Source organism: Myxocyprinus asiaticus, chromosome 3 (assembly GCF_019703515.2).
Source record: "Myxocyprinus asiaticus isolate MX2 ecotype Aquarium Trade chromosome 3, UBuf_Myxa_2, whole genome shotgun sequence".
NCBI classification, from domain to species: Eukaryota; Metazoa; Chordata; class Actinopteri; order Cypriniformes; family Catostomidae; genus Myxocyprinus; species Myxocyprinus asiaticus.
This window is the reverse complement of record NC_059346.1, coordinates 36,828,960-36,856,908: the sequence shown is the minus strand read 5'-3', so window position 1 is coordinate 36,856,908 and position 27,949 is coordinate 36,828,960. Positions and strand designations below refer to the sequence as shown.

The window sequence follows — 27,949 nt, the reverse complement described above, 5'->3', positions numbered from 1 at the left end:
AAATGCCTTGTTGATGAGTGAGGTCAATGGAGAATGGCCAGACTGGTTCGATCTGAGAGAAAGGCTACGGTAACTCCGATAACCACTCGGTACAATTGTGGTGAGAAGAACAGCATCTCAGAGTCCACAACACAAACCTTGAGGTGGATGGACTACAACAACAGAAGACCACGTCGGGCACTTTATTAGGACCATAGTGTTCCTAATAAAGTGCTAGTCAGTGTATTTCATAGACATAACTCAGAAAACAAAGAAGAATATACAGTTATGCTCATTGTTATTGAGTTATTTATTGCTGATTTATGTACAGTTTGTGAGCCTCAAATATAATTCAAAGATTTGACACACTAACTTGGCTAACTTTGGCAAATCTAGTGATTTGTAATTAGGTCCTCCTCACAAGTGCTGATAATCAACTCTGTGTTATTTAAACAATTTCGTTTCTGCCTGGAAAAAAAAACGTGCAGTCTGACTCGGTGAAGTTAAGTTGTAGCTGGACAATCTGATTGGAGCTTATGATTTTTTTACAAGTGCTTTCCAGTTTGTTTGCAGTATGCATCAGACATTTAGTGAATGGACTGTGGGTGAATTGACTATTGTCAACAAGTGCTACGGAACCATCTTGGACCTCAATACCTTTGTGTCTTTCTCAGAACAATGAGAAGCAAATGAGGCAGTTGTCCGTTATTCCTCCCATGATGTACGACTCAGAGCAAAGGAGAGTGAAGTTTATCAATATGAACGGCCTGATGGATGACCCCATGAAGGTCTACAAATCACGCCAGTTCATGAATGTCTGGACCGAACACGAGAAGGAGATCTTCAAGGAAAAGTGAGTAGCTGTGGCTCCTATCAGTGTGTATGGTGAGTTTGTGTGACTCATGTTTCATATTCTTACTTTCTCTATTCTGGTATATAGGTTTGTGCAGCACCCAAAGAACTTCTGGCTGATTGCTTCATTTCTGGAGAGAAAGGTGTGTTATTCTGGTGTCTTTTTTCTTATTTAAGTATTGTAAACTGCATTCACATGCAGACCTTCCCTGGATGTTCACCACTGCATGTTTGAAATGAACCGCTGTAACGGTTTTACTGACTAAGATCACACCTACCCACCCACATACATTGTTTTTTTATAGTGCTGATTGTATTTTCTTCTCAGATTCAAATCCAAGTGATGTATATATATTCTCTTTCTATCTTTCTGCAGTGTGTGTCTGATTGTGTGCTGTACTATTATTTGACTAAGAAGAGTCAGAACTATAAAACTCTTGTCCGACGGAACTTTGGCAGTCGGCGACGAAGGAATCAGGTATAAAAAAATAAATAAACTGTGTTTGTTTCCCCTCCAACTGTGCCCTTCTACTACTATCAGTTTTCCTACAGTCCTTGAAAACCTGAAAATATCAGTGAATTTGTAAAATCGTAAAATTGTCATTTCAATGCTTTGATGAATATATAATGGATATTTACGTCTTTAAAAGTTATGGAAAAGTCATTGAAATATCTATTGTGAATAGAACTTTTTCTAGTTGTACTCAGCTCTGACATATTTAATTGGACAGAATTTGGTATAGAGATTATAGAGATTGTGAGTGCAATCTCTGTAAAACGATTTTTAAAAACCCTTACCCAGTAATCACGAACCACTGGAAAAAGTCAGAAATTCAATGGTCAAAAGGTGTGGAAACCCTGCTGTATTCTTTAACTCTGTGGATATGTGTGCAATAGTTGGACTTCTGGGTAAAATGTGTTTTGTTGTGTCAGAGGCTTTGCTTTTGAGATGATTTGATGGTGTTGTAGGACTAAAGAGGCCCACTAGTGTTCAGTATGCACTATTCCAACCTCTGCCTCTGTGTGTGTTTTCAAATGGCTCTGTGTTTGTGTTTTGAAAGTTGTCTAATGCAAAGTTGTGTATTTTCTTTTTTTTAAGAGAGGGTGTGTTTCGTGGTTGTTTTTGTAAGAGTTTCACTGTGTGTGTGCGCACAGGTAATCAGGCAAAAATGCATCTGTGCTTTGAGAGTCTCTCTCTCTCTCTCTCTCTCTCTCTCTCTCTCTCTGATTTATGGAGGGCGACACAGCTTTCCAGGAATCTGTTTTATATGTTTGGCACAACCGAGAGGCTCCATGCTGCTGTCAGGGACCACAGAGAGAAAGAAAGGGAACAGTTTCAGTCTAGAGGTCAAGCGATATGTTTTCTTTTTTAAATGGCCGATATTATACTGATATATCACACAATTTAATATAAATAGTAAATTACATATAAATCTAAAAAATTTATGAACTTTTATTTAGCAATATATTTACTCAAGTTTTATTGACATTTGCCTTATCATCATTAGAAAAGACAGTTAACATTTACAGGCAACTCTTGAGAAGAGAGAGAGAGAATGAAATGCCTGAGGTCTTTAAACATCATAAGCTCATATATTTCAGTTGTGGCTCTGATATGTGGGATGGTTTAAATGAGACTGTGTGTGCGTCTCAATCTGCTCCCTAGTTCAGTAGTCAGGGCAGTGGTCAGGAAGTTAGCCATTTCTACTTTCACTCCCTATGCACCATATGAACCTGGGAGCATCTTTGCTCCCTGTGGATGTTTCTCAATGCTAAGAATGCAGAAAACGGACTTATTAAATTCTTGCTAAACTACCTTGAAAGAATGAACTCGGAAGGACTTAAAACACATCTATTGCAAGCTTTGAGATTAGGTGCAATCTTCCTGTTGCACAATTGCCCATCCCAGCACATTTGAAGCCACCGAGAGAACTGGCATTATCACACACCAGTGAAAGCATTATTATCATCACACAAATTAGGTTTTGCAGGACTAGAAACATGTTAAAAGAATAAAGTCTGTTAACACTTATCCATGAGTTTATTACTTTATTAAAATGATGCCCAACAAAACAACATGTTGACGGAGAATGACGACTCTTATGAGCCATCAGACTTTCACGAGCTTACAGTGGGAATCTCTGGAGGGAAAACACGATAAATGTCCTTCTGCCACCTTAGTGCCACTATGACCTCTGGGTCTTCAAATGGGTTCTTGCCCACAAGTCACCATCCGATGCATCCTTGATATTCGGCCTGATCAAGAACACATCTGGGTAATTTTATGCATTCTATGTACTTGCGCTCTTGAGTATTGAAATTGAACTTCGGCAGTGGATGATGACATCGAACGAGTCCATGAGAATGTAAGAACGCACTTTGAGAAACAGCCTATCTTCCCGTACCGGAAATGTCATCAGGTCTTCTGAAGTCTCTCAAATCGTTAGAGGATTAACGCAAGTGTAAATATATGATGTCAAAGCCTTATTTTCTATTTAAAAGAGAAAAGAGAATCTTCCATTGTTTTTCTTTTATGAACATTAGCAATCTTCTAAATATTAGAGATGTTAAAATAAAGATTCAAAATATACCCATTTGTAGTGTTGTCACAGTACCAAAATTTCAGTAGTCAGTACCGATACCAGTGAAATTTCACGGTTCTCGATACCACTTTCGATACCACAGCAAAAATATGCTAATATTATAATGTGCTACTGAACACACCAGTTTAGTTATTTTTAATAATTATAGTTTAATAATTATTATTTTCCAGAACTCCATGTTTTAGTTTAATTTCATCATCAAAATGGTGTCTAATCAATTCATTCTTAAAGCATTTCACAAGTGAAAATTGAACTTTTCAACATGTCATTGCATTTTTTTATTCAACAGCAGCCTTGCTTGTGATATATTGCTTGATTATTATTATTTTTACTGTGTATATTAAATTTTACTATACATTTGTAATATATTTCTGTCACAATTTCTTCAATTTCAGGGCTCTAGCTTATATTTTGAAAGTTGCATTTATTATGAAGAGTATTTTTTGCCTGAATCTTCATTTTCCAGATAAACAGTTTGCAACACATTTAAGTCACATCTGAAATCTCATCTCTTTACACTGGCCTTTGAGTCTGACAAATGAAATGTAGGAGACAGTTTTGGAGTGTTTGTGTTTTAGATTATTAGTGTTTGTGTATGTGGTAATTTCTAAATGTTATGTTTTAAATTGTTTTACTGTGAAGCACTTTGGTCAACTCTGTTGTTTTAAATGCTATATAAATAAAGTTTGTGTTGAGATTAAAGCACAAATATTGTTATTTAATTATATAAATATATGTAGTTTACATGTGCTGCATGGTTCACAGTGGATTAGTGCTCCGCTTTGTCATCTCAAACAGCGTGAATGATTCTCAATGTCTGATGCGTTTCCAGTGTTTGAGCGGTCGGATTTATACATTCAAAGTACGCAGCTCATCCACGCTAAGATTGCAGCAGTTAGCGGTTTAATAAATCACACTAGGGCATGTCACAATTTAAATTTGATACATTTTCCATTTCAGTGTAAAAGGAGTAACAGAGCACATGTTCAAAATGAGCCTGTGAGCATTTTAAAGCTGTCCTGTGCCAGTCATATTGCACGCTGGTACTGGATAGAGTCGGTGCTCAGTACTACTGGTACTGCAGAAACACATATTTTTAATTTTAATATCGACTTGGTACTGAAGTACCAGTACTTTTGACAACACTACCCATTTGTATGTTTCTTTTTTTAATTATGTCATATGTCTTTAATAATACTATGTCTAAAACGAAAATGCACGATAGTGTCATTTATAAAGTGATGTTGCTGATCAATACCAATTGCGTTTAAAAGCGTGACCTCGTAATTGTGTCGCTGGTGTTTGAGTCATAAGTGTCCCAAATGTTCCATGGATCAACACCCTTGCCAGTGCCTGAATTCATGTTCACAATATACGGATTCACGACATAGGGAGCTAGGGAGCTTATTGAGACACAGTGTGTTTCACACTGGTTTATTAAGGTGGCAACACGATGGCACGTTGCAACAAAACGAACTGTGATAGGTCATTTACATGTCTCAGACACCTCTTTCACGTGCAAGGAGGTGATTCTTGGCACCGTCGCAGCTTAAGAAATTAATCTCCCAAACCGGAAATTTTTTGGGGCCAATGCAAATAATTCAAAAATCCCAAATAGCGTCTGATTTATCAGCCTCGGCGATATACAGTATATTGGTCGACCACTATTTCAAACTCTCACTTAAAATGTGTTTGAGTGCAGTAACTGTGGCTTTCATGTAATACTTGGATGTTTCAGGAAAGCCAAATATTGCCATGTCACCCAGACTAGATGGTTATCTGATTGTGACATGGACATTGTTTAAAGTCAACATGAAATCAAAATTGGCCCTATTTACTTTTTTAATACACGTTCCTGGTCCTGTTGTGCATGAGCCAAAGTTTAACACCATGCACAATTTGCATGGAGGAATATCTTCACCACCGGAAGTCCATCAGGCGAAATTCTTGATCACACGGATTACCTTTGATATGATTGTATTTCAGCTGCGTAATTTTGTTGTGCAACGGTAAATGTCAGTTTCACTGTGGTAAATCACATTACAGAAATAAAATAGGTTTGTGAATGTTGTATCACGTTGACTTTAAAACAACAATCATAATTGGATATTGTACCTGTGCTTTGTTTTTGCATATTTGGCAAAGTTTCATCACATATTAATGCTGACAGAGAAGAACTGTGAAAAACTGATGACTGCAAAAGATTCATAGAGCAACAGATAATGCGATCTGTCCCGATCCCTTTCTTGCTTTGGGGATGTAATTGCTCACGAGGCAGCATTCTTTCTGCCTGAGCAAGGACAGTGTTTGCTCTATGTATAAGTAATATATCTTTGATATTATTATACACATGGTGAGATGATCGGCTACATGACCCTTCTAACTCAATTAGCCCTCAGTCTCCCTTGTGTGTAAGCAGCTGGTGTATGGAGTTGGCATTAATTACAGCTATATTTCAGGCTATGTAAACAACACAGACTGCACTGCATAAAAGGGTGTGCAACAGAGGCCTTCTGTAAGCACCACTGCCGCACAGATCACAAGCCGAGGCTGCAGGTCGTTGAAAGCATGTGTCTTTGACATGCATTATCACCAACAACATCATCCCAGCTATTATCTGGACTAAATTACACCAAATCTCTGTTCCCGCGTCTATCAGTCAGTGGATCACCAGCTTTCTGATGGACAGGCAGCAGCTAGTGAGACAGGGGAAATTCAGTTCCAGCAAATGTACAATCAGCACTGGTGCCCCCCAGGGATTTGTGCTCTCCCCACTACTCTTCTCCCTGTATACCAATGACTGCACAGCCAAGGACCCCTCTGTCAAGCCCCTGAAGTTTGCAGATGACACTACTGTCATCAGCCTCATACAAGATGATGATGAGTCTGTATACAGAAGGGAGGTTGAATGGCTGGCTGTCTGGTGCAATCAAAACAACCTTGAGCTGAACATGCAGATGATAGTGGACTTTAGGAGGAATACCCCAACACTGACCCCGCTCACCATTCTAAACAGCACTGTGGCAGCAGTGGAGTCATTCAGGTTCTTGGGCACTACCATCTCACAGGACCTGAAGTGGGAGACCCACATTGACTCCATTGTGAAAAAGGCCCAGCAGAGGTTGTACTTCTTTCACCAGTTGAGGAATTTCAACCTGCCACAGGCGCTGCTGATACAGTTCTACTCAGTAGTCATTGAGTCTGTCCTCTGCATTTCAGTAACTGTCTGGTTTGGTTATTAAATCGGACATCAGAAGACTACAAAGGACAGTTCGGACCGCTGAGAGGATTATTGGTTGCTCCCTGCCCTCCCTTCAAAAACTGTACACTTCCAGAATGAGGAAAAGTGCTGGAAAAATCACTCTGGACCCCACTCACCAAGCCCACTACCTTTTTGAAAAGTTGCCTTCTGGATGGCGCAACATAGCACTGAGCACCAGAACCGTCAGGCACAAGAACAGTTTATTCCCTCAGGCTATCCATCTCATGAACAGTTAAAACACACACACACACACACATATATACATACATACATACGTACAGTACTGTGCAAAAGTTTTAGGCACTTAAGGTGTTTCATAAAAACATTTGTCTTAAGATGGTTATTTATATCTTCAGCTTTTGTGCCAATAGGAAAAATACATTTTAGACTCCCAAACATTACTTTTGCAAATAGAAAAGATTAGAATAGAAGAACAGGGTGCTCTGCAAGAGATGGCATTGCCCCAACAGAGCCCCCCCACTGAACATAGAGTCAATCTGGGATTACATGAAGAGACAGAAGCAATTGAGACATAGATAGATAGAAGAACTCTGGCAAATTCTCCAAGAAGCTTGGAACATCCTATCTGCCAGCAACCAAGAAAAACTGTGTCTAGGTGACCTAGGAGAATTGGGGCTGTTTTAAAAGCAAAGGTGGCCACACCAAATATTGATTTAGCTTTATGTTTACTGGACTATTTATGGTATTATTTTTGAAGACATCCTCACTATGCAACATTTTTCAGTGCCTAAAACTTTTGCACAGTACTGTATACATTATTATTATTATTATTATTATTATTTTTTTTTTTTTTTTGGCTTATTGTGTATTTTATATATATTTATATTTTCTATTCGCTTTTTATTTTTATTCTTTTTTTTTTATTATTATCTGTCTTGTTGCTGTATTGTTTGTGCACTGGAAGTTTCTGTCACCAAGACAAATTCCTTGTATGTGTAAGCATACTTGGCAATAAAGCTCATTCTGATTGAGTCAGGAGTTGAGCTACAGTAATGAGGAGATGAACTGATCTGCTTTGCACACACACATTTCCTGAATCTGCAGTCTTCAGAAGCCCCAGGTGATTCGAGCGAGCGGGCGTATGTGCAGCTGTTTTCATTTGCATGTGCGTACAGAACAGCGGAGATAAGTGACTCCCGGTGTTTCTTTAGCTACCTGGCTATCTGCATTACAGCTCAATTTACAGCACAGTCGGAGTTTCCTGTACCACCTGTTTGAAAGATTCCTATGTTCACATACTGATTAAACAGAGAGAACAATCAAGATCATTTTTATCTAATCTTTAAAATGCTTGGAGTTTATGTGAGTATATACTCAATAGGGCCTCTTAACTGAGTGTGTGGGTGTGTGGAGTGTATGACCCTACTCCACATTAGAGACCCATAAAATGTTTGTCAATTCAGTTCAGTTCACGTGGAGTTCTGAACACTGTTCCAAACTTCTGCTTGTGTTTCTGTTCCCAGAGTCCCCAGAGAACATTTTAGAGAGAGGGAGAGCGAGTACAAACCAGGACAATATGCATAAGAGAAATGTCTTTTTATTCCTTTATTAAAAAAAAACTAAAAAAAACTTAATTGGCAGCTCATATGTTTTGCGGTCCCCCCAGTGCCCTGACTCTTTCAGAGAAAGAGGGAGGCCTGGAGAATGTGTGTATGCAAGACACCCCTCCTGAGCTCTGCATAGTGGTATGTGCCGTTTGTACTGACACCAGTGAGAAAGTTGTAGAGCAGCTTGCTGTGCCAATCAAAATCCTGACTGGGCCTGGTAAAAATCGGCCACTCTCCTCTCCCCCTCCACCCTGCAGGGATTACCTGGGCTGACCCTGACACCCAGATTAGCTTGCGTGCACACATTTTTGTGAGTGTGTGTGAGATAGAGATGCCGCTGCTGCTTTAGCCGGCTCAAACAACCCCATGACATACTTTCTTGGAATATTCGGCATTGATCTTGCAAGCTGGGTCCCAGCAGCCCCACCGCTGAGGATCTGATCCAGCGCACACTGCTGTCAGGCAGCCCAGGACTCACTCTCCTGCTCAGCCTGTTCCTGTCACTAACTTTGGCCTCTGCTGCACAGCATTCTGGGATGTATAATGGGCTGAAAGGGACATTTTTTTTTTAGGGGCAGATAATCGTAAATGAAGGTACTGTAAAATTCATGTGTGATTTGTGTGTACGAGTTGAAATGTATTTTATGTGTGAAGAAAGACAACAGCATGATTTGGGAGAAATGAAACTATCACAGATTTGTTGGAAATAGGTTAGGTTATACAGTTTAGTGGTCATAACAAAGAGTTGACCAGAGTCATTGTTAATATTGTTAATGAAGGTCATTATAAAGTGTGAATCGAACCAATACAGTAGACAATATTTAACCAATATACCTTTTAAATAATTAGTGAATTAATTAATCTTATTATGGTAAAGGCTTGGTTCATAGATCAGGGCTCAACAGTAAAGATTTTATCTGCTGGCCTATTTGGGCCAGAACTTCAGATTTTTACTTCCCTGTCAACATTTTCACTGTCCAGACCACAAAATATGATAAATATTATTTTTAGCAATATATTGTTATAAATAAACTAAATTACTTGTTTTGTTTTTTTTTAATTTACACATTTACAGTAAATATAAGATTGTAAGCCAGAAGCGCTCTCGTATTGGCCCACGGGGCCAGCGGGCTATTCTTATTGTTGAGCCCTGACAGAATTTTATTTTTTTCTTTGCTAGGTTGATATTTTTCCTTCTGCTGCTGCTTCTCCTTCTCCTCCTGCTGCTGCTGCTTCTTTTGCTGCTTCTGCTGGCCCAGTAGTTCTGATTTTTACTTGCCCTGCCAACTTTTTCACTGTCCCCACCACAAAAATGTAAAATTCTATTTTTAGCAATAATATTAATGTGGAAGAAAATATATATTTTTAATTTTACGTTGTTTTCTTTATAAAACAAACTTTTTCATTTGCAATAGAGGAAATTCTGCAATTATAATGAAACTCCATGAACTATGTATTCATAAAAGTATGAATTCATACTTTTGCAAAAAAATTATGGCATATGGTGCAAAACATGTCACTATGTCATCTGTGTAGCTATGTTAAAGGTGCAGTATGTAAGATTCAGAAACACTTGTTATTAATGACACCAGTGAACTGCAGCCAGCTACCTGTTGCTTGCGCTCGTGCACACACTCCATAGGGACTTGAGCATCGACCAAAACAATGACGTAACGTACAAAGAGACTGAACGTGATTCACCAGCATCATGCTGACAGATGAGGTAGCATAATTAAAATTACACAGTTATGATTGTTTTACTACAAACTTTGAGACTATATTTTATTTGACTCTCCAGTGCTGGAACAGGGCTAAAACAAAGTGTGGATATAGGCTGACTATGCGAGACAGTAGTTTGAAATAATCACTTTTCTTTGCATGATACACTGACTGCAATTATACAATAGCCTGCCGGCGTTAGCTAGCTTGCCAGCTTTATCAATAGCTGTTAGCTAAATTTAATGGATGATGACAGTAGCTGTTTATAAAAAAAAACTGTACATTATAAATATATTGACAATTCAGTATTGATGCGATTCCATCACAACTGTCATTTTTATATATCGATGCGCTATTGTTTTATAATAATAGACTGTATATATTTTCTGTATAACCAAGTTACGTTACACTAATGAATGGAGCTTTTTGCATTATCTTGAACATTGTCTAGCATTCATTTCATCTGTTATTGTAGTTTACCTGGCTGAATAATTACAGATTAACATTGTTTATGTCAGTTATTGTGAATCAGCATACCCGACATTTAGTATAAAGAGAAGGTCGTTGAAATTATTTGAAAGTTACGAAGCAATGTAGCTTGCAATTCGTCAGCGTTAGCAGGCAAGATCAAGTTAGCTAAAATTACACCGATCAGTTCTTATGGCACTATATTTCACATGCTTTGCAGTTATGTAAGCTTACCTGTCCAATAAGATGAATGCCAATTCAGGGTCAGTTTTGACCCCCAAAACCGAACAAATATCCATCCAGGAATCAAATGCTCTGCCGATGTTCACTCTAGTTTTCGCACGATCACGTTCCTACTTAGCCAGATGGGATTCAGTAGATACATTTTTTGTTTTGTTTTTTTTGGCTTACTCTGAGTTTGTGTAGGAGTCGATGTTGTGCTGGGAGCCGGACGTTTGCTGGTTTCCATCTCTAAGATAACGTTACCTAGTGTTGCAGACTGTCTGTTGACGCTGTTGAATAGCGGAAGAGAAGCGATTACCGAGGCAAGGCTCTCGGGAGCACGCATAAACGTCACATCCTTTGGATTTTCCTGGCAAAACCGACCCGCTCCCTTCACATGAAAATCAGTCTACAGGCTTTAATATGCAAGCTAGGAACTCCGGGAAGGGCTAATTTAAGTTGCGTTACAAGCTGTTCACACACTGGCAAAAAAAAAAAAATACTAGTTAGCCAACTAGTTAACTTTACCGTGGTGACATATTTGGAGACAGAATTCTCTACAACAACATTTATACATCACAGAAAACCAAATGTTTGGCATAAGTAAGTAATTTAATTGCATATTTAAGGCATAAAAACACATTATCAGCACATGCAAGATATCACAACAACACAGCACTTGCCCGATTGGGCAAGTGACAGTTCCATGACACTGGCCCTGGTCCAGCAGAAGTGAAAGGGGGTCACAGGCAAGGAAGTATAGTGCAGGGAGCTGCCTGGAAAAATCTACTCCACTAGTACACAATTAATTTGATTTATTTAAGGGTAAATGATCACAGCATTTAGAGTGGGCACAATCCCATAAAAAAAGATCCATATTAATCAGACAAGCAGTTTTTTACCAAGCCCTATCTGTAATGTACTAGATTTTGTTTTGTTTTTCTCTCTCAGCTTCTTCTCCACCTGACATTTTTGTCACAAAATTTTTAAAAAATTTTTAGTTTTTTGTTTTTTGTTTTTTGTTTTTTTGCTGGAAATGGTAAAACTTCTAAATATGGGTCAGCGATATGACCAAAATCTTACGGTTGAAGTCAGAAGTTTACATACACTTAGGTTAAAGTCATTAAAACTAATTTTTTAACCACTCCACAGATTTAATATTAGCAAAATATAGTTTTATATAATATAACTGCTCACGTTGCCGCCGACGGGCTAGATGCCGGGTCGCCTTCCCCTCATGCTTGCCGCGGGCCTGGGAAGACAGGCCGCCAGTGAAGACGACGCCCCATGAGCCGTGGACTTTGGAGGGAAGCGTGAGCGGCCGACTGACCCAGCCCGTGCCTGGGCTTTCCTATGAACACTACCCCGCCCCTTTCACGGAGCCCCGTTCACCGCGAGGATGCCAGATTCCCCCTTTTATTATGAACACTGTTGCCCCTTGGACACTTTATTACCCCTTTTGGTCATTTTTACGTTTATTATTGTTTCCAATAAATGCCTCTCCGAGGCTTGATGCCACACCCACTGTGTCTGTCTCTTGCTCACCCTGCCACAGGGTGCTTTGCTGCAGGAGGGACTGGTGCACTTCACAAAATAGATGGCATCATGAGGAAGGAAAATTATGAGGATATATTGAAGCAACATCTCAAGACATCAGCCAGGAAGTTAAAGCTCAGTCGCAAATGGGTCTTCCAAGTGGACATTGACCCCAAGCATACCTCCAAAGTTGTGGCAAAATGGCTTAAAGACAAAGTCAAGGTATTGGAGTGGCCATCACAAAGCCCTGACCTTTATCCGATAGAAAATTTGTGGGCAGAACTGAAAAAGCTTGTGCGAGCAAGGAGACCTACAAACCTGACTCAGTTACACCAGTTCTGTTTGGAAGAATGGGCTTCACTTTTTCCACATTTTGTTATGTTACAGCCTTATTCCAAAATGGATTAAATTCATTATTTTCCTCAAAATTCTACAAACAATACCCCATAATGACAACATGAAAGAAGTTTGTTTGAAATCTTTGCAAATTTATTAGAAATAGTTTGTTGAAGCACCTTTGGCACCAATTACAGCCTCAAGTCTTTTTCAGTATGATGCTACAAGCTTGGCACACCTAGTTTCTCCCATTCTTCTTTGCAGGACCTCTCAAGCTCCATCAGGTTGGATGGGGAGCGTCAGTGCACAGCCATTTTCAGATCTCTCCAGAGATGTTCAATCAGGTTCAAGTCTGGGCTCTGGCTGGGCCACTCAAGGACATTCACAGAGTTGTCCCGTAGCCACTCCTTTGTTATTTTGGCTGTGTGCTTAGGGTCGTTGTCCTGTTGGAAGATGAACCGTCGCCCCAGTCTGAGGTCCAGAGCGCTCTGGAGCAGGTTTTCATCAAGGATGTCTCTGTACATTGCTGCATTCATCTTTCCCTCGATCCTGACTAGTCTCCCAGTTCCTGCCGCTGAAAAACATCCCCACAGCATGATGCTGCCACCACCATGCTTCACTGTAGGGATGATATTGGCCAGGTGATGAGCGGTGCCTGGTTTCCTCCAGACATGACGTTTGCCATTCAGGCCAAAGAGTTCAATTTTTGTTTCTCATGGTCTGAGAGTCCTTCAGGTGCCTTTTGGCAAACTCTAGGCGGGCTGTCATGTGCCTTTTACTGAGGAGTGGCTTCCATCTGGCCACTCTACCATACAGGCCTGATTGGTGGAGTGCTGCAGAGATGGTTGTTCTTCTGGAAGGTTCTCCTCTCTCCACAGAGAAATGCTGGAGCTCTGTCAGAGTGACCATCGGGTTCTTGGTTACCTCCCTGACTAAGGCCCTTCTCCCCCGATTGCTCAGTTTGGCCAGGCGGCCAGCTCTAGGAAGAGTCCTGGTGGTTCCAAACTTCTTCCATTTACGGATGATGGAGGCCACTGTGCTCATTGGGATCTTCAATGCTGCAGAAATTTTTCTGTACCCTTCCCCAGATCTGTGCCTCAATACAATCCTGTCTTGGAGGTCTACAGGCAATTCCTTGGACTTTATGGCTTGGTTTGTGCTGTGACATGCACTGTTAACTGTGGGACCTTATATAGACAGGTGTGTGCCTTTCCAAATCATGTCCAATCAACTGAATTTACCACAGGTGGACTCCAATCAAGTTGTAGAAACATCTCAAGGATGATCAGTGGAAACAAGATGCAGCTGAGCTCAATTTTGAGTGTCATGGCAAAGGCTGTGAATACTTATGTACATAAATTTGCAAAGATTTCAAACAAACTTCTTTCACGTTGTCATTATGGGGTATTGTTTGTAGAATTTTGAGGAAAATAATGAATTTAATCAATTTTGGAATAAGGCTGTAACATTACAAAATGTGGAAAAAGTGAAGCGCTGTGAATACTTTCCGGATGCACTGTATACTGCTTTTCTAAAATTTGGGGTCACTTGACTGAAATGTTTTTCATAATCTTAAAAACCTTTTGATCTGAAGGCAAATGCTTATTTTCTCAATTAGATATATAGACAAAAATAAAATTGTGCCATAATATTTATTTCATTACAAAACTAAAATTTTATTTTTTCCAATAAGTTGTTGAAATGGATGACTTGGACTGAATAATAAAGAAAAGCAGCCATTAAGTGCCCAGCATAGATGGGAACTCCTTCAATACTGTTTAAAAATCATCCCAGGGTGATACCTGAAGAAGTTGGTTGAGAAAATGTCAAGAGTACATTTCTGCAAATTCTAGGCAAAGGGTGGCTACTTTGAAGATGCTAAAATATAATTATATAATTTATTTATTTATTTATTATTTAATAACCATATTAGAATGCCTGTTTTTGAATAATTCAGTCAGTCAATTAAATACTTTATAAATGAACTACTTCCTCTTATATAATTTTCTCTTTATTTGAAACTTGAAAAACATAGTCAAAGAAAAACAAATCTAAAAAAACAAAACAAATCAATTTGGTTTTAAATTAACCCTTAACTGCATGGCAATTTCACCAAACACTCATACATATTTGGGTCTTTAGAGACCCGGCATGTATGTCTATCAAAAATGGATCGGATAGTGTAGATTTAGAAAATATTTAAGAAAGTTTGAAAATAATTAAGTAAAATATATTTGAATGTACACTGGCGAACAAAAGTTTGGAATAATGTACAGATTTTGCTCTTGTTGAAAGAAATTGGCATTCAACTCATCACAATGTATAGTCAGGACATTAATAACGTGAAAAATGACTATTACAATTTGAAATAAAATTTTCAGAACTTCTTAAACTACTACAAAGAGTTCTCATCAAAAAATCCTCCACGTGCAGCAATGACAGCTTTGCAGATCTTTGGCATTCTAGCTGTCAGTTTGTCCAGATACTCAGGTGACATTTCACCCCACGCTTCCTGTAGCACTTGCCATAGATGTGGCTGTCTTGTCGGGCACTTCTCACACACCTTACAGTCTAGCTGATCCCACAAAAGCTCAATGGGGTTAAGATCCATAACACTCTTTTCCAATTTTCTGTTGTCCAATGTCTGTTTCTTTGCCCACTCTAACCTTTTCTTTTTGTATTTCTGTTTCAAAAGTGGATTTTTCTTTGCAATTCTTCCCATAAGTCCTGTACCCCTGAGTCTTCTCTTTACTGTTGTACATGAAACTGGTGTTCAGCGGGTAGAATTCAATGAAGCTGTCAGCTGAGGACATGTGAGGCGTCTATTTCTCAAACTAGAGACTCTGATGCACATATCCTCTTGTTTAGTTGTACATCTGGCCTTCCACATTTCTTTCTGTCCTTGTTAGAGCCAATTGTCATTTGTCTTTGAAGACTGTAGTGTACACCTTTGTATGAAATCTTCAGTTTTTTGGCAATTTCAAGCATTGTATAGCCTTCACTGCTCAAAACAATGATTGACTGACAAGTTTCTAGAGAAAGCTGTTTCTTTTTTGCCATTTTTGACCTAATATTGACCTTAAGACATGCCACTCTATTGCATACTGTGGCAACTCAAAAACAAACTACTGTTAAGCTTCATTTAATGAACCAAATAGCTTTCAACTGTGTTTGATATAATGGCAAGTGATTTTCTAGTACCAAATTAGCAATTTAACATGATTACTCAAGGATAAGGTGATGGAGAGATGGCTGCTGGAAATGGGGCCTGTCTAGATTTGATCAAAAATTACTTTTTTCAATTAGTGATGGTGCAGTTTTTTACATCAGTAATGTCCTGATTATACTTTGTGATCATTGAATGCCACTTTGATGAATTAAAGTACCAATTTCCTTCCAAAACAGCACAATCTGTACATTATTCCAAACTTTTGGCCGCTAGTGTATATTGATGTTTTATTTTTTATATATCAAAGAGATAATGCAACAAATCAGGACAAATCTACTGCTACAAAAATGGATGAGGTACAGGGGTGAAATGGGTTCCCGGGTCTCTAATGACCCCAGGTATGCGTTTAAGGGTTAACCTTACCATAATGCTAAATTTCACATTATACCACATTTCAGTCTGATGTTGTTGACTAGTTTATTATTATTATTATTATTATTATTATTATTATTATTATTATTAAATTTCATCAAGGAACTCGACATATCAAAGCAATGCAACAAAGTAAATAATACATAAATAAAAAAATAAACATTTCATTAGGCTCTAAATGATTTAAGAATAAGAATAGAGAATATATGAATTTCTGAAGGCAAACGTGGCCGTTATGTATTCTAATATCTAATGTCATTCGAACAGAACTTTTTTTTAAGGTGATATGTCGTTTAAAAAACACGCATGACACATTATTTTAGCTGTTTTCCTTGTCAGTGTTGGTTAGAATATCTGGCTGTCTAGCAGTTTGAGATGTTTGACTTCCTCCATAGAGCTTTAAAGTAAAAAAACTTGCATTATCAAGAGAAACCAAATTGAGTAGCGCAAGTGATTCCGCACAAACGGGAAGCCTGCTGGACTCGCATGCACTTGCACGTTCCTGAGATGGCGCATGAGACAATCATATGAAACGAAGCTTCACGTGTCAGATGACGGGAATATTTAGAACACAAGATGAAAGTCATAAATTTACTTCGGCGGATGAATGTCATTTAATCGGTTGTCAAATATCTACCGGTTTATCATGTCTACCGGTATATTGCCCACCCTTCTAAATAGTATCATTTAAGTGGTGCCAAGTTTGTCTGCCTCTAATCAAACAAAATACTAGTGCCCGACAGATATATCGGTCGGCCGATGTTAGCCTTTCACCGATATATCGGTATCGCCGTATATTTTACCGATATGCGCCGATATGAAAACTTCTTTTCAGAACATATAATGCAGAAAACAATGCTTTAGAATTGGTGTCATAGTGTAGTTTGTCCTGCAGAGCGTGCTCCGACTCCACTGTTTACAGAGCTGAACTGATGGTGGCTCTGCACACAGGGTGGAGTTCTGCGGTGTCATCATGGTAAGTTGTTAACTAGCCTGTTAAATACATACTGGAAACATAATAAACAATGACCCCATCATTTTCCCTTTTCAATATAACTAATATAACGTTAACTGTGTCCCTGACAACCATGTCACTCATGTCTGTTTGCTGTTTGCCAGCTATAATTTGTCAGTGCAGTCAGTAATGTAGCAGATTGAAAGGTACACATCAGAGCATCTTTTTGCAGCTCAGCAGACAACGGTGCGGTGGTGGATTTTGTGTTTAGTGTTGATTTCACGCTATGTTATTACCTAGTTGGTGAGACACAATGCTGGAAAGTAAACAAAGTCCATCTTGTACTCTCTGTGACAACGAGCTTATAGCTAACTAGCTAATCATGTAGCTACTTTCATTGTTGTCAGCTGAGTGGAAGCTAATGAGTAAACGTATTCACCAAACTGTTTTGTTCAGGATTCACAGTTTGGTACCCCCTTCAACCGACAATTCCAGTTGCATTTATAAAATTTTATATTTAAAAGTCTGGTTTTCCACCGTTGAAAGTTTCCCCTGAACTTGTATAGCAGAATACGGTGTAACACCGCTGCTTATCTGTTTATCTCTTGACTCGGCAGTATTAATATAGTCAGCATTTGACTGATACTAAAGAGTACTGATGTTTATTTAGCTATTTTATTTTTATTTATTCTTTATTTTAATGGTCAGCATTTGAATGATACTAAACATACAGTACTGATGTTTATTTAGCTATTTATTGTATTTTTATTTATTCTTTATTTTCTCAGTGTTCATTTCTAGAATTTGTTGACTTTTGCATAGTCATACCGGTGCAAAATCTGTGAAAAATCAACATTTTTCATGTTTTCATTCCAGCTCAAAAATTAAATATCGGCGACCATATCGGTAATCAGTGAATTCCCCCTCTCTAATATCGGTATCGGTCTCAAAAATCCCATATCAGTCAGGCTCTACAAAATACACAAATGTTGGACTGCAGGTTGTGTTGATAGCTACAGAAATATCAACACCTTTTTAGACTTTACCCCTGTGTCAGAAGGACCACGGATACAGAATTAAACATGTTCAAAGGTATCCTGTCGAGCTATAAAGCCAAGGTCTCCAATAAAAGATAAGGCAAAATCTTAGAATATTTACAGTAGCTTAATTTTTAGTTCTTTCTCTCTAATCATGATACACTTCACAAGGATTGATATAGATGGTCTTTCTTTTTCCTCTTATTAAGTGATTTTTGGAAAAATGTTCCAAAAATTCACAGGCAGTAATGGTCGTAGCTTGCTTACATGTTCATCCAGACATGCCATCATTGATTACATAATTGAAATTAAATGTTTAAGTTCATTGTAAATGGAAGAGAACATTAAAACCAGCACATCACTCCTGCCCTTCAGTCTAGAGAATGAATGATTGACCCTTCATCCCCTCCATGCTTGCTATTTTCTTTCATGCATTGGACCTTTTCTCAGTAATTCTGCATTGTTAACAGGATGGTATATTTTTGTTTTGACCTGAATTATCTCCGTTTCCCTTCCTTTCTTGTCTTATTTGTTCTCCACGTCTCCGTGGCAGAGGTTCTGACCCTTTTTTGTTCCCATCTGGCAGCTGCACGACTTGTTTGTGTTGGCTGAGTTTGGCTTGTTCCAGTGCTTTGCTTCTCTTTCGTGGAACAGACCGAGGAGGAGGGGAGGCTCCGGTCCCTCTGTTCGCGTCCAGCAACCATGATAAAGAACCTCAGGCCATTAGCACTCTGGCTTCCTCTCCAAACAGAAGAAAAAAAAAATTTAAAGGAAACCTACTCAGGCTTCCATTTTCACAAAAATATTGGTGACTGGAATTGCCCATTTTCTTGACTTAGGGCTGTTCATTTATAGAGATGCACTAGACAATTTACATTACATTTGTGTTTATAAGTAACCCAGATTTGTAATGAGTGTAACCAGACGTTGTCCTGTGCACACTGACAAAACGGTAACGTCACCTGCTTTGCACATGCTGATAACCCTAACAAGAACATCTCATTTGGTAGATCATGAAGTCTGTTGAGTCTATTAAGTAAACATAAATTTAAAATCTAATTTGCTAACATTTCTCAAAGTTTCTTTTGAGTTGAAACTGAAGTGAAACATCTCCCTAATATTACATTCATCTCACTGTTTCGCCAGTTATTCAGCTGGCCTCTTCTTGTGCTGTATAATGACGCCAGTGTTCCGCACCTGCAGATTAGATATGTGTGTTATCAGATGTAAGGCTACAGATGGAAGAGCCCCAAATCTGATCTTACTGCTCATGTTTGTTTCTGCATTCTCATGAACACTGGCCTATGTGCTTTCATGGAAACTCAGAGTAATGGTTAGGGATGTCCCGATACCGAAACTGGTATCGGAATCGGGTCCGATACCGCGCTCATTTACTTGTACTTGTAAAAATGATTCGATACCAAAAAATGATACCATCTGACGTATGGATGTTATTACGTAAACATTCAGCGCACAAATTAAAATCACGTCATGTCTTAGTGAGATTATTTAACAGCGAAAGCTGCGATTTAATGAGATAAATCTTTAGTTTGCACTTGCAGCATTTTGAATGTGAGTGCTTGTGAATGTGTGGAGCCAGTGTTGTGCAGGCATAGAGGCACAAACTGCTTATACATTTAGAGCTCCTTGGCTCAAACATGGAAAACACTTATGAGCATTGCAAGCTCTGTTTGTAGCAGATGACAGCAGGCAGAGCGCTAATTCACTTTTTAGCGCAATTCATATACAGACTACATATTTATTTATATACTGTAGTAGCTTATATACTTATATACTTTTGCGGTTTAATAATCACTTTGTGTCATGTAGCGACTGGCTTGGGAAGCTGCTGTCATTATGTCAGAGCTCCTTGGTCATAACAACACAGAAACACTTCAAAATAAAAGCTCAATTTAAATTAAATTCTGACAGAAATGGATCTCTATTGTACAGTTATGTAAAATTCACTGTTATACTACTGTGACGAGGAGGAGGGCGTGGCCGGGCTGTGAGGATGTGCGCCCGGTGCTGAATTGTCCTAATCAGCAGGGAGGGGGATAAAGATGAGCCGGAGGCACCAGTTCGAGACAGAGACGCATGTGGCTGCTGTGTGTGTGTGTGTGTGTGTGTGTGTGTAACGTTATCTTGGAGATGGAATCCAGCAAACGGCTGGCTCCCAGCACAACACCGAGTAAGCCAAAAAAAACAAAACAAAAAATGTATCTACTGAATCCCATCTGGCTAAGCTGGAACGTGGTCGAGCGAAAACTAGAGTGAACATCGGCAAGGCATTTGATTCCTGGAGGGAACTTCGTTCGGTTTTGGGGATCAAAACCGACCCTGAGTTGGTGTTCTTCTTATTGGACAGGTAAGCTTACATAACTGCAAAGCATGTGAAATATAGTGCCATAAGGATTGATTGTTGTAATTTTAGCTAACTTGATCTTGCCTGCTAAAGCTGACGAATTGCAAGCTACATTGCTTCGTAACTTTCAAATAATTTCAACGACCTTCTCTTTATACTAAATGTCGGGTATGCTGATTCACAATAACTGACATAAACAATGTTAATCTGTAATTATTCAGCCAGGTAAACTACAATAACAGATGAAATGAATGCTAGACAATGTTCAAGATAATGCAAAAAGCTCCATTCATTAGTGTAACGTAACTTGGTTATACAGAAAATATATACAGTCTATTATTATAAAACAATAGCGCATCGATATATAAAAATGACAGTTGTGATGGAATCACATCAATACTGAATTGTCTACATATTTATAATGTACAGTTTTTTTTTATAAACAGCTACTGTCATCATCCACCAAATTTAGTTATCAGCTATTGATAAAGATGGCTGGTTAGCTAGCTAGCTAACGTATAAATGCAGTCAGTGTATCATGCAAAGAAAAGTGATTATTTCAAACTACTGTCTCGCATAGTCAGACCTATATCCACACTTTGTTTAAGCCCTGTTCCAGCACTGGAGAGTCAAATATAATATAGTCTCAAAGTTTGTAGTAAAACAATCATAACGGTGTAATTTAAATTATGCTACCTCATCTGTCAGCATGATGCCGGTGAATCACGTTCAGTCTCTTTGTACGTTACGTCATTGTTTTGGTCAATGCTCGCTCGCTTGCGTCCCTAAGGAGTGTGTGCACGAGCGCGAGCAACAGGTAGCTGGCTGCAGTTCACTTAACGGCCACAGGTGTCATTAATAACAAGTGTTTCTGAATCTTACATACTGCACCTTTAAGTTGACTTATGCCATTAAAGTTATGTTGACTGTTCTGCCGGTTCCCGCCGCCTCCTTGCCCATCCTTGAACCCCGTTACAACTACTACTACTACTACTACTACTACTACTACTACTACTACTAATAATAAATCAATAGTAATTTTATTATATTTAAGAAATATCTCACACCTGTTATGCAGCACTTTATTTTACAAAAATAACTCCAATGTTTTATTTAGGATTGTGCTGTGAGTTTCTGTATAAAATCACTTCATTTGAAAAAAAATAATACAATATCATGTTGAAAATTAATTGTTATACTTTCATTTGATTACAATTTTAATGAATTTATTTATTTAAACACCATTTTGATGATAAAATTGAAATAAACTGCTGATATGGAGATCAGAAAAACAAAACAGGTATCGCACTCTGTATCGGCGAGTACTAAAAAAAAAGTAGCGGTACTCGTTCTCAAAAACATGGTATTGGGACATCCCTAGTAATGTTATTTTACTCCTGCATTCTGTCATTAGGATAAAGGCACTCTCCACACACTCTTTATTTACACTTAAAACTTAGAAACATTGGGGTCATTGTGTTTTGTGTGTGTGTGGACAGGGTTTCCTCAGTCTCAGTCCATGTGAGCACCACCTAGAGATCTCGGCTCTGATTGGCCAGCCCTTGCTCTGTTTGGCTTTTTTCTTTCTTTTGATCATCTGCTTCCTCCCTGTTCATATTTTCCCCTCTTTTCTTCTCTCTTTCGTGCTATCTTTTAAATTTTTAAAATCCTATCCGTTAAATTTTATGACTTTTAATCTCTGTATTCATCAAGTACTGCTAACATCATTGTATACTGGTGCATTTAGATGTCTAACTTTCTTAAAAATGATGTTTGATTGTTACATATTTGACAATAATGCATACCCTGTTGAAAAGAACAGATTAGACCAGCATCAATTTCCATATTTATGCAAGTGCTGGTTGGGTGCTGGTCTGGCTGAAGGACCAAAATTGCCATTCTATTCACCAGCAAAACTTGACCAAGGAAATCTTGCTGGTTAAACTAGTTAAAAAGCATGCATACTATTTTACCTTTTGAGCCACATTGTGTTTGTGTCATATGCATTGCATCTATTATCACACTGGTGATCAGATAAGTTTCATAATGTCTTCATAGAAAAACATGGACTTTTTTTAGTATGGAAAGCTAAGCTTTGAATATCTTTCTCAGCTTAGGATCACTTTTGTTTTTTTAGTCCAAGCTACTTTTGTTTTTGTAGATCAGTCCCAACTAGTCTGCAGAGGGTGAAACTGATTCAGTTAGTTTGTTCAGAGAAATTTGTTCACGTTCTACTTGTCATGAGTCGGGTTGTTTAAGAAATGGGAAAATTGCAAAGCTTTTCACTTTCCTGGTTAGTAGTCCTTAAGGGATTGTATAAAATGAGTGAATTTGTGTGCTTTCGTGAAAAAGTAAGAAAGAGACATAGATGGATCGAGAGTAACCAGATTGGAATCTTTCTGATCCAGTCCAGAGCAGGAATGAGTTGGGGCTTGTTTCAGTTTGCTGTCTGGCTACAAGGCTAAAGTGAGATCCGTTTGTAGTCTGTCAGATTGACTTAAGATTGAAATTTAGGAAGCTCATGGGTCCTCCATAAAACCCAGCATAGTTTTCAAGCTGTGAGTACATATGGGCAACAAAGATTTGTAAAACATGATCTGTAAAAAGTTCCCATTATCCATATTTTCTTAGCTGTGCATGTGGATTTTGATTTCAATCTTCTCCCTGATCGTCTTTGTCGAAATGTTTTATTGAGGTCTTTCTAGGGATGTTCAGGCTCTTAATGATGTGTGTGCATCTCAGAGAGAGGCTGTACATTATGTATATGGCCAGCAGGAGGAAATAAAAAAAAGTCAGCAGAAAAAATTCTGATATCTAAACATCACTGACTTGACCTTTTTTCTTTGCATTTGTGATTAGGGACAGGTGGTATAACCAGCACATTTTTGGTTGGCATGGATTGGTCGCAATGTACATTCACAAATCAAGTGTTTTTTTTTTAATTAATGTTTTTTGTTTATCCTTATGTGTGCATAGGACAGGGCATACAGACTTTTTAAATGTAACGTTAATACATGAGGCCCTAGGACATTTATTTCTTGCTGGACTAGCTACTAGGCACTGCTAAGCCCATCATGATGAGAGAGAGAGAGAGAGAGAGATGGACTGTACCATGATTTTCTTGGTGGATGCTCCCCATATGGTGTTTGATGGTACAAAATCATTCCTCTGCTTCATAGATAGGTTGATGAAATACAGCACATTTTTAAGGTTAAGTGATGGCTTTTCTTGTGATGGGGAAACTAGTCATAGCCCTATACTCTTGACAAGGTCAACTGTCTAAACATTTTTTTTTTTGTCCCTTTTAAAGCAGATAACGCGACCCTCACAGGAAGAAAAGATCGAAGACAAGAACGAAGAGGACAAATCTGAGAAATTAGAGAAGAAAGAGGACGAGGAAAAGAAGGAAGAGGAGGAGAAAGATGAAAAAGAGGACTCTAAGTAAGTCCTGTATTTTTGTTTATTCCTTTGTTAGCTGTAATAATTGGCCTCATTACCCCTTTTGCTCCAACTCTTCTTTGACTTATCAAAGGCCGTGTACACAAGGCTACGTTTTGGGAGTGACTACTGCATTTAAATACAGGAGTGAATCCCTTAAGTCACTGCTGTATGTGTATGGAATACAGAATTCATTTTTAATTGACAACTAGAGTTCTGTATCTCTGCTGTTTTTTTTTTTTTTTTTTTTTTTTTTTTCTCTTGCTGTGATCAAACAGGCCTCTTAACCAGGGCCCAGACCCTCTCTTAACAATAGGTTACTATTCGTAACCCCGGTTCTCTGAAACATCGAGTGGAGAGATCCACCTATGGGAAGGGCATCCGTACCTGACCTCTGCAGAAGCATCCAATTGCACCAAGTCTGGCTAGACAGACAGAAGCAAGTGTCCTATGCTAGGTAAGGCCCGCCCCTTACCTGGGTGCATATAAGGACCTGCACACACTGCTGTTCTTCAGTAAGTATATTCGCTTCTCGTGCAGCAAGTGGGGCAAGCTTGGTGGATCTCTCTACTCGATGTTTCAGAGAACCGGGGTTACGAATAGTAACCTATTGTTCTCTTTCTTTATCTTGTGTTCGAGATCCACCTATGGGAGATATGGACAGCTCCCTGATTGCCCAATACACTCGCAGTGAGGCCCTGTAAGCCAGGGGGCGGTCACCTCAGAGAGGTGGTGCTTGACACGTCCCATAAGCACACGCCTGATAACCCCGAAGCACAAAAATGAGAATGGTACACAGGCTGAAGCGTGAATAACATGTTAATGACACAAACATGTAAATCAGCTTGGCAGCATATATACATTGAAGATGGCACCCGGGCAGGAATATAAATGACATGCTTGGTGACATGAGAGTGCAGAGCCTGACGGCCCAAACCCCTTTTCCCTTTTTTTTTCTTTTTTCTTTTTTTTTTTTTTTTAGAAAAATAAAAAGAGCTTACAGGAAAGAGGCTATAAAGAGCCAACACCCTGGACAGAATGAGCTATCGGGGTCCTGGGAACATCCAGCCGGTAGAAACGAACAAAAGTGTGGGGAGAAGCCCAGCTGGCAGCAGAACAGACGTCCTGCAATGAGACTCCACTAAATGGAGCCCAAGAGGCGGCCATCCCCACGTGGAGTGAGCTCTGAGGCCTCCTTGAGGCTGCACTCCCCTGAATTCATATGCCAAAATTATAGCTTCCACAAGCCAATGTGAGAGGCATTGCTTAGAAATGGGATTCCCCGTGTGGGGGTGGGAGGGGGGCGCAAGAGATGAAGAGCTGATCGCTCTTCTGAAAAGTACTAGTCCTATCCATGTACACCCGAAGGGCACGCACAGGACACAGAGCATTCAACCTCTGATCCTCCGCAGAGGAGAAAGGAGGAGGGTGAAAAGCGGAAAGCTCCCTTACCTCACAGGTGAACGCTTGGAAGCATTTAGGCATAAAGGCTGGGTTGGGCCTAAGAAAAATCTTATCCCCACTAAGGGAGAATTTTGTGCACGAGGAATGAATAGAGTGTGCATGCAAATCATTGGCGCAGTTAGCAGATGCCAAGGCCAGGAGCAAAGCTGTCTTAAAAGACAGCAGTTTTAGAGAAATGTTTTCCAGGGGCTCAGAAGGCTGTTGAGAGAGAGCCTCCAGCACCATGGAGAGGTCCCACTCAGGAACAGTTCTCCTAGTAACTGGGAGTGAACAACGGCGCCCTTCATAAATCTACGAATGAGGGGTGCTGCCCCGCCGCTGTGCCGTCAAACCCAACATGGCAAGCGGAAATAGACGCCAAGTAGACCTTAATAGTGGAAAAAGACTTGCGCTTATCCATAAGGTCTTGTAAAAAAAAAAAATATCTGAGACTGAACACTGATATGATGTGGAATGGCACCCACCACACCACCCTTCGAGCACACCACTTATAGCCATATAGGGACCATGTGGAGAGGGCCCTAGCATTCTGTATAGTGGTAACCACACGTGGGGGGAGCCCATCGTGCTCAAGTTTGCCCTCTCACGGGCCAAGCCCAGAGAGCCACCCTGTCCGGGTGAGGGTGGTAAATCTCCCCATTCACTTGAGACAGGAGGTCTCTAATGGGAGAGGCCACGGCTGGGCATGCAAAAGAGAAATTATCTCTGCCAGCCAAGGAGACTTGGGCCACCTGGTTGCTATCAAAATGAGGGATAGGTTCTGCTCTCTCACCCTGGCCATGGTGGGGGCTATCAGGCACAGGGGAGGAAATAGGTAGAGCAGCACTTTGGGCCACAAATGGGCTAGTGCGTCCACGCCAAGGGGCGCATCCTGATCCTTTTGCAAGAAGAACATAGGACAATGGGTGTTTTCGTGCGAGGCGAAGAGATCTGCTGTTGCCTGACCGAATATCTCCCACAGCATGCCCACTATCTGAGGGTGGAGGCGCCAGTCTCCATAGAGTGGGTTCCCCCTCGACAGAAGGTCCACGCCCCTGTTCAAAATGCCTGGAACATGGGTCGCACGAAACGACAGGAAGTGCCACCTGCTCCACACTAAAAGCCTGTGAACTAGAGCGTGAAGCTTGGGAGAGCGCATGCCTCCTTTGCGATTGATATGTGCCACCGCTATGGTGGTGTCGCAGCGAACGAGCACATGATGCCCCTGCTAGCGGGGCAGGAAATGATTCAGAGCTTTCCATGCAGTCATGAGCTCCACATAATTTATGTGGGCCGAACGAAGTTCACTCAGCCACAAACCGTTTACCGTTCTGCCCTCCCGAGTGGCTCCCCACCCTTTTAAGGATGCATCTGTCTTTACCACTTTTCCCAACATAATTGACCTGAGGGGTGTCCAATTTGCGTAAAAGTCTGTGCACGAGTGCGTCACCGTAATGAAGCGACAGAGATCGCGTAATGGGCTGAAATGGAGGGATGAAACCCATTTCATGTATGCCCTCATTCTCAGAAGGCCCAAAGGCAAAACCTGAATAGCTGATGCCATAAGACCCTGTAACCTGAGACATGTGCGATTATTGCATTTTCGTTACCTCTTTGAATTGTGAAAAACGATTAATTAGAGAGAGAACGCACTCTTCTGATAGGTGCGCGAGCATGGAGGTTGAATTCAGCCCAGACCCAGGAATATAACATTCTGAAAGTGTGTAAAATTGCTCGTTCACATTCACTCTGAAGCCAAGCGATGTAATGTGCGCGAGCACACAGCGAGTGTCTTGCACCACTTTCTCTTTGGAATTGGCTATGATCAGTCATTTGTCTATATATATGTTTGGATCTTTAGACCCGTTATTCTCAGTGGAGCTAAGCCCGCCTCCGCACATAGACAGAACACCCTCGGACTCAGCGGTAGGCCGAAAGGAAGGACTGTGAATTAGTAACATATACCCTGATAGGCGAAACTAAGAAATTTCCTGTGCGGGGAATATATGCTAATATGGAAAAAAGCATCTTTCAGATCAACTGATGTGAACCAGTTGTTCTGATGAATTGAGCGAGAAAGGGTGCCGTGCGTTGACATTCTGAAATTGTATTTCCTCAAATGTTTGTTCATCACTCTGAGATCCAGAATAGGATGGAGAGAGCCATCTTTCTTTGGAACTAGGAAATAATGGGAGTAAAACCCCTGATGGCATAGATCTGGGGGTACCACCTGAATTGCCCCCTTCCCTAGGAGGGAGGAGATTTCTTCCTTCAGAACGTGAGCAGCACTTTCCTCTGTTTGAGAGAAGATAACGCCGCCAAAAGGCTGGGGTTTCCTGGCAAACTGGAGTCTGTACCCATGCATTATAGTTCGAGCCGACACAGCCTGCCAAGCTGTTATGTGAATTGCAAGTGTCCCCACATGAACTGAGGAAACACTTATAGCTGCACTTTTGATCCGGTTTGATCATTTGTTATGCAATGGCGCCATTTATTGGACAACTTAGGGGCGACATGCGGAGTTGCCGAAAGATGTTCTCTGTCTGTAACAAATTCATTTGATTC

At 39.9% G+C, this 27,949-nt stretch overlaps 1 protein-coding gene across 17 annotated transcripts in view; it reads left to right on the top strand.

Moving 5' to 3' along the window:
• The window catches only part of LOC127427329 (nuclear receptor corepressor 1-like), a 137,778-nt gene that overhangs the window by 39,469 nt on the left and 70,360 nt on the right, over positions 1-27,949 (top strand). For 16 of the 17 annotated variants that reach the window (XM_051674922.1, XM_051674908.1, XM_051674901.1 and 13 more), the window contains 4 exons: positions 654-832; positions 920-974; positions 1,208-1,309; positions 23,814-23,944. In XM_051674922.1, the coding sequence (XP_051530882.1) occupies positions 654-832; positions 920-974; positions 1,208-1,309; positions 23,814-23,944 (467 nt within the window). The remainder of the gene's footprint in view (positions 1-653; positions 833-919; positions 975-1,207; positions 1,310-23,813; positions 23,945-27,949) is intronic. The other variant, XM_051674945.1, reaches the window with a different exon arrangement.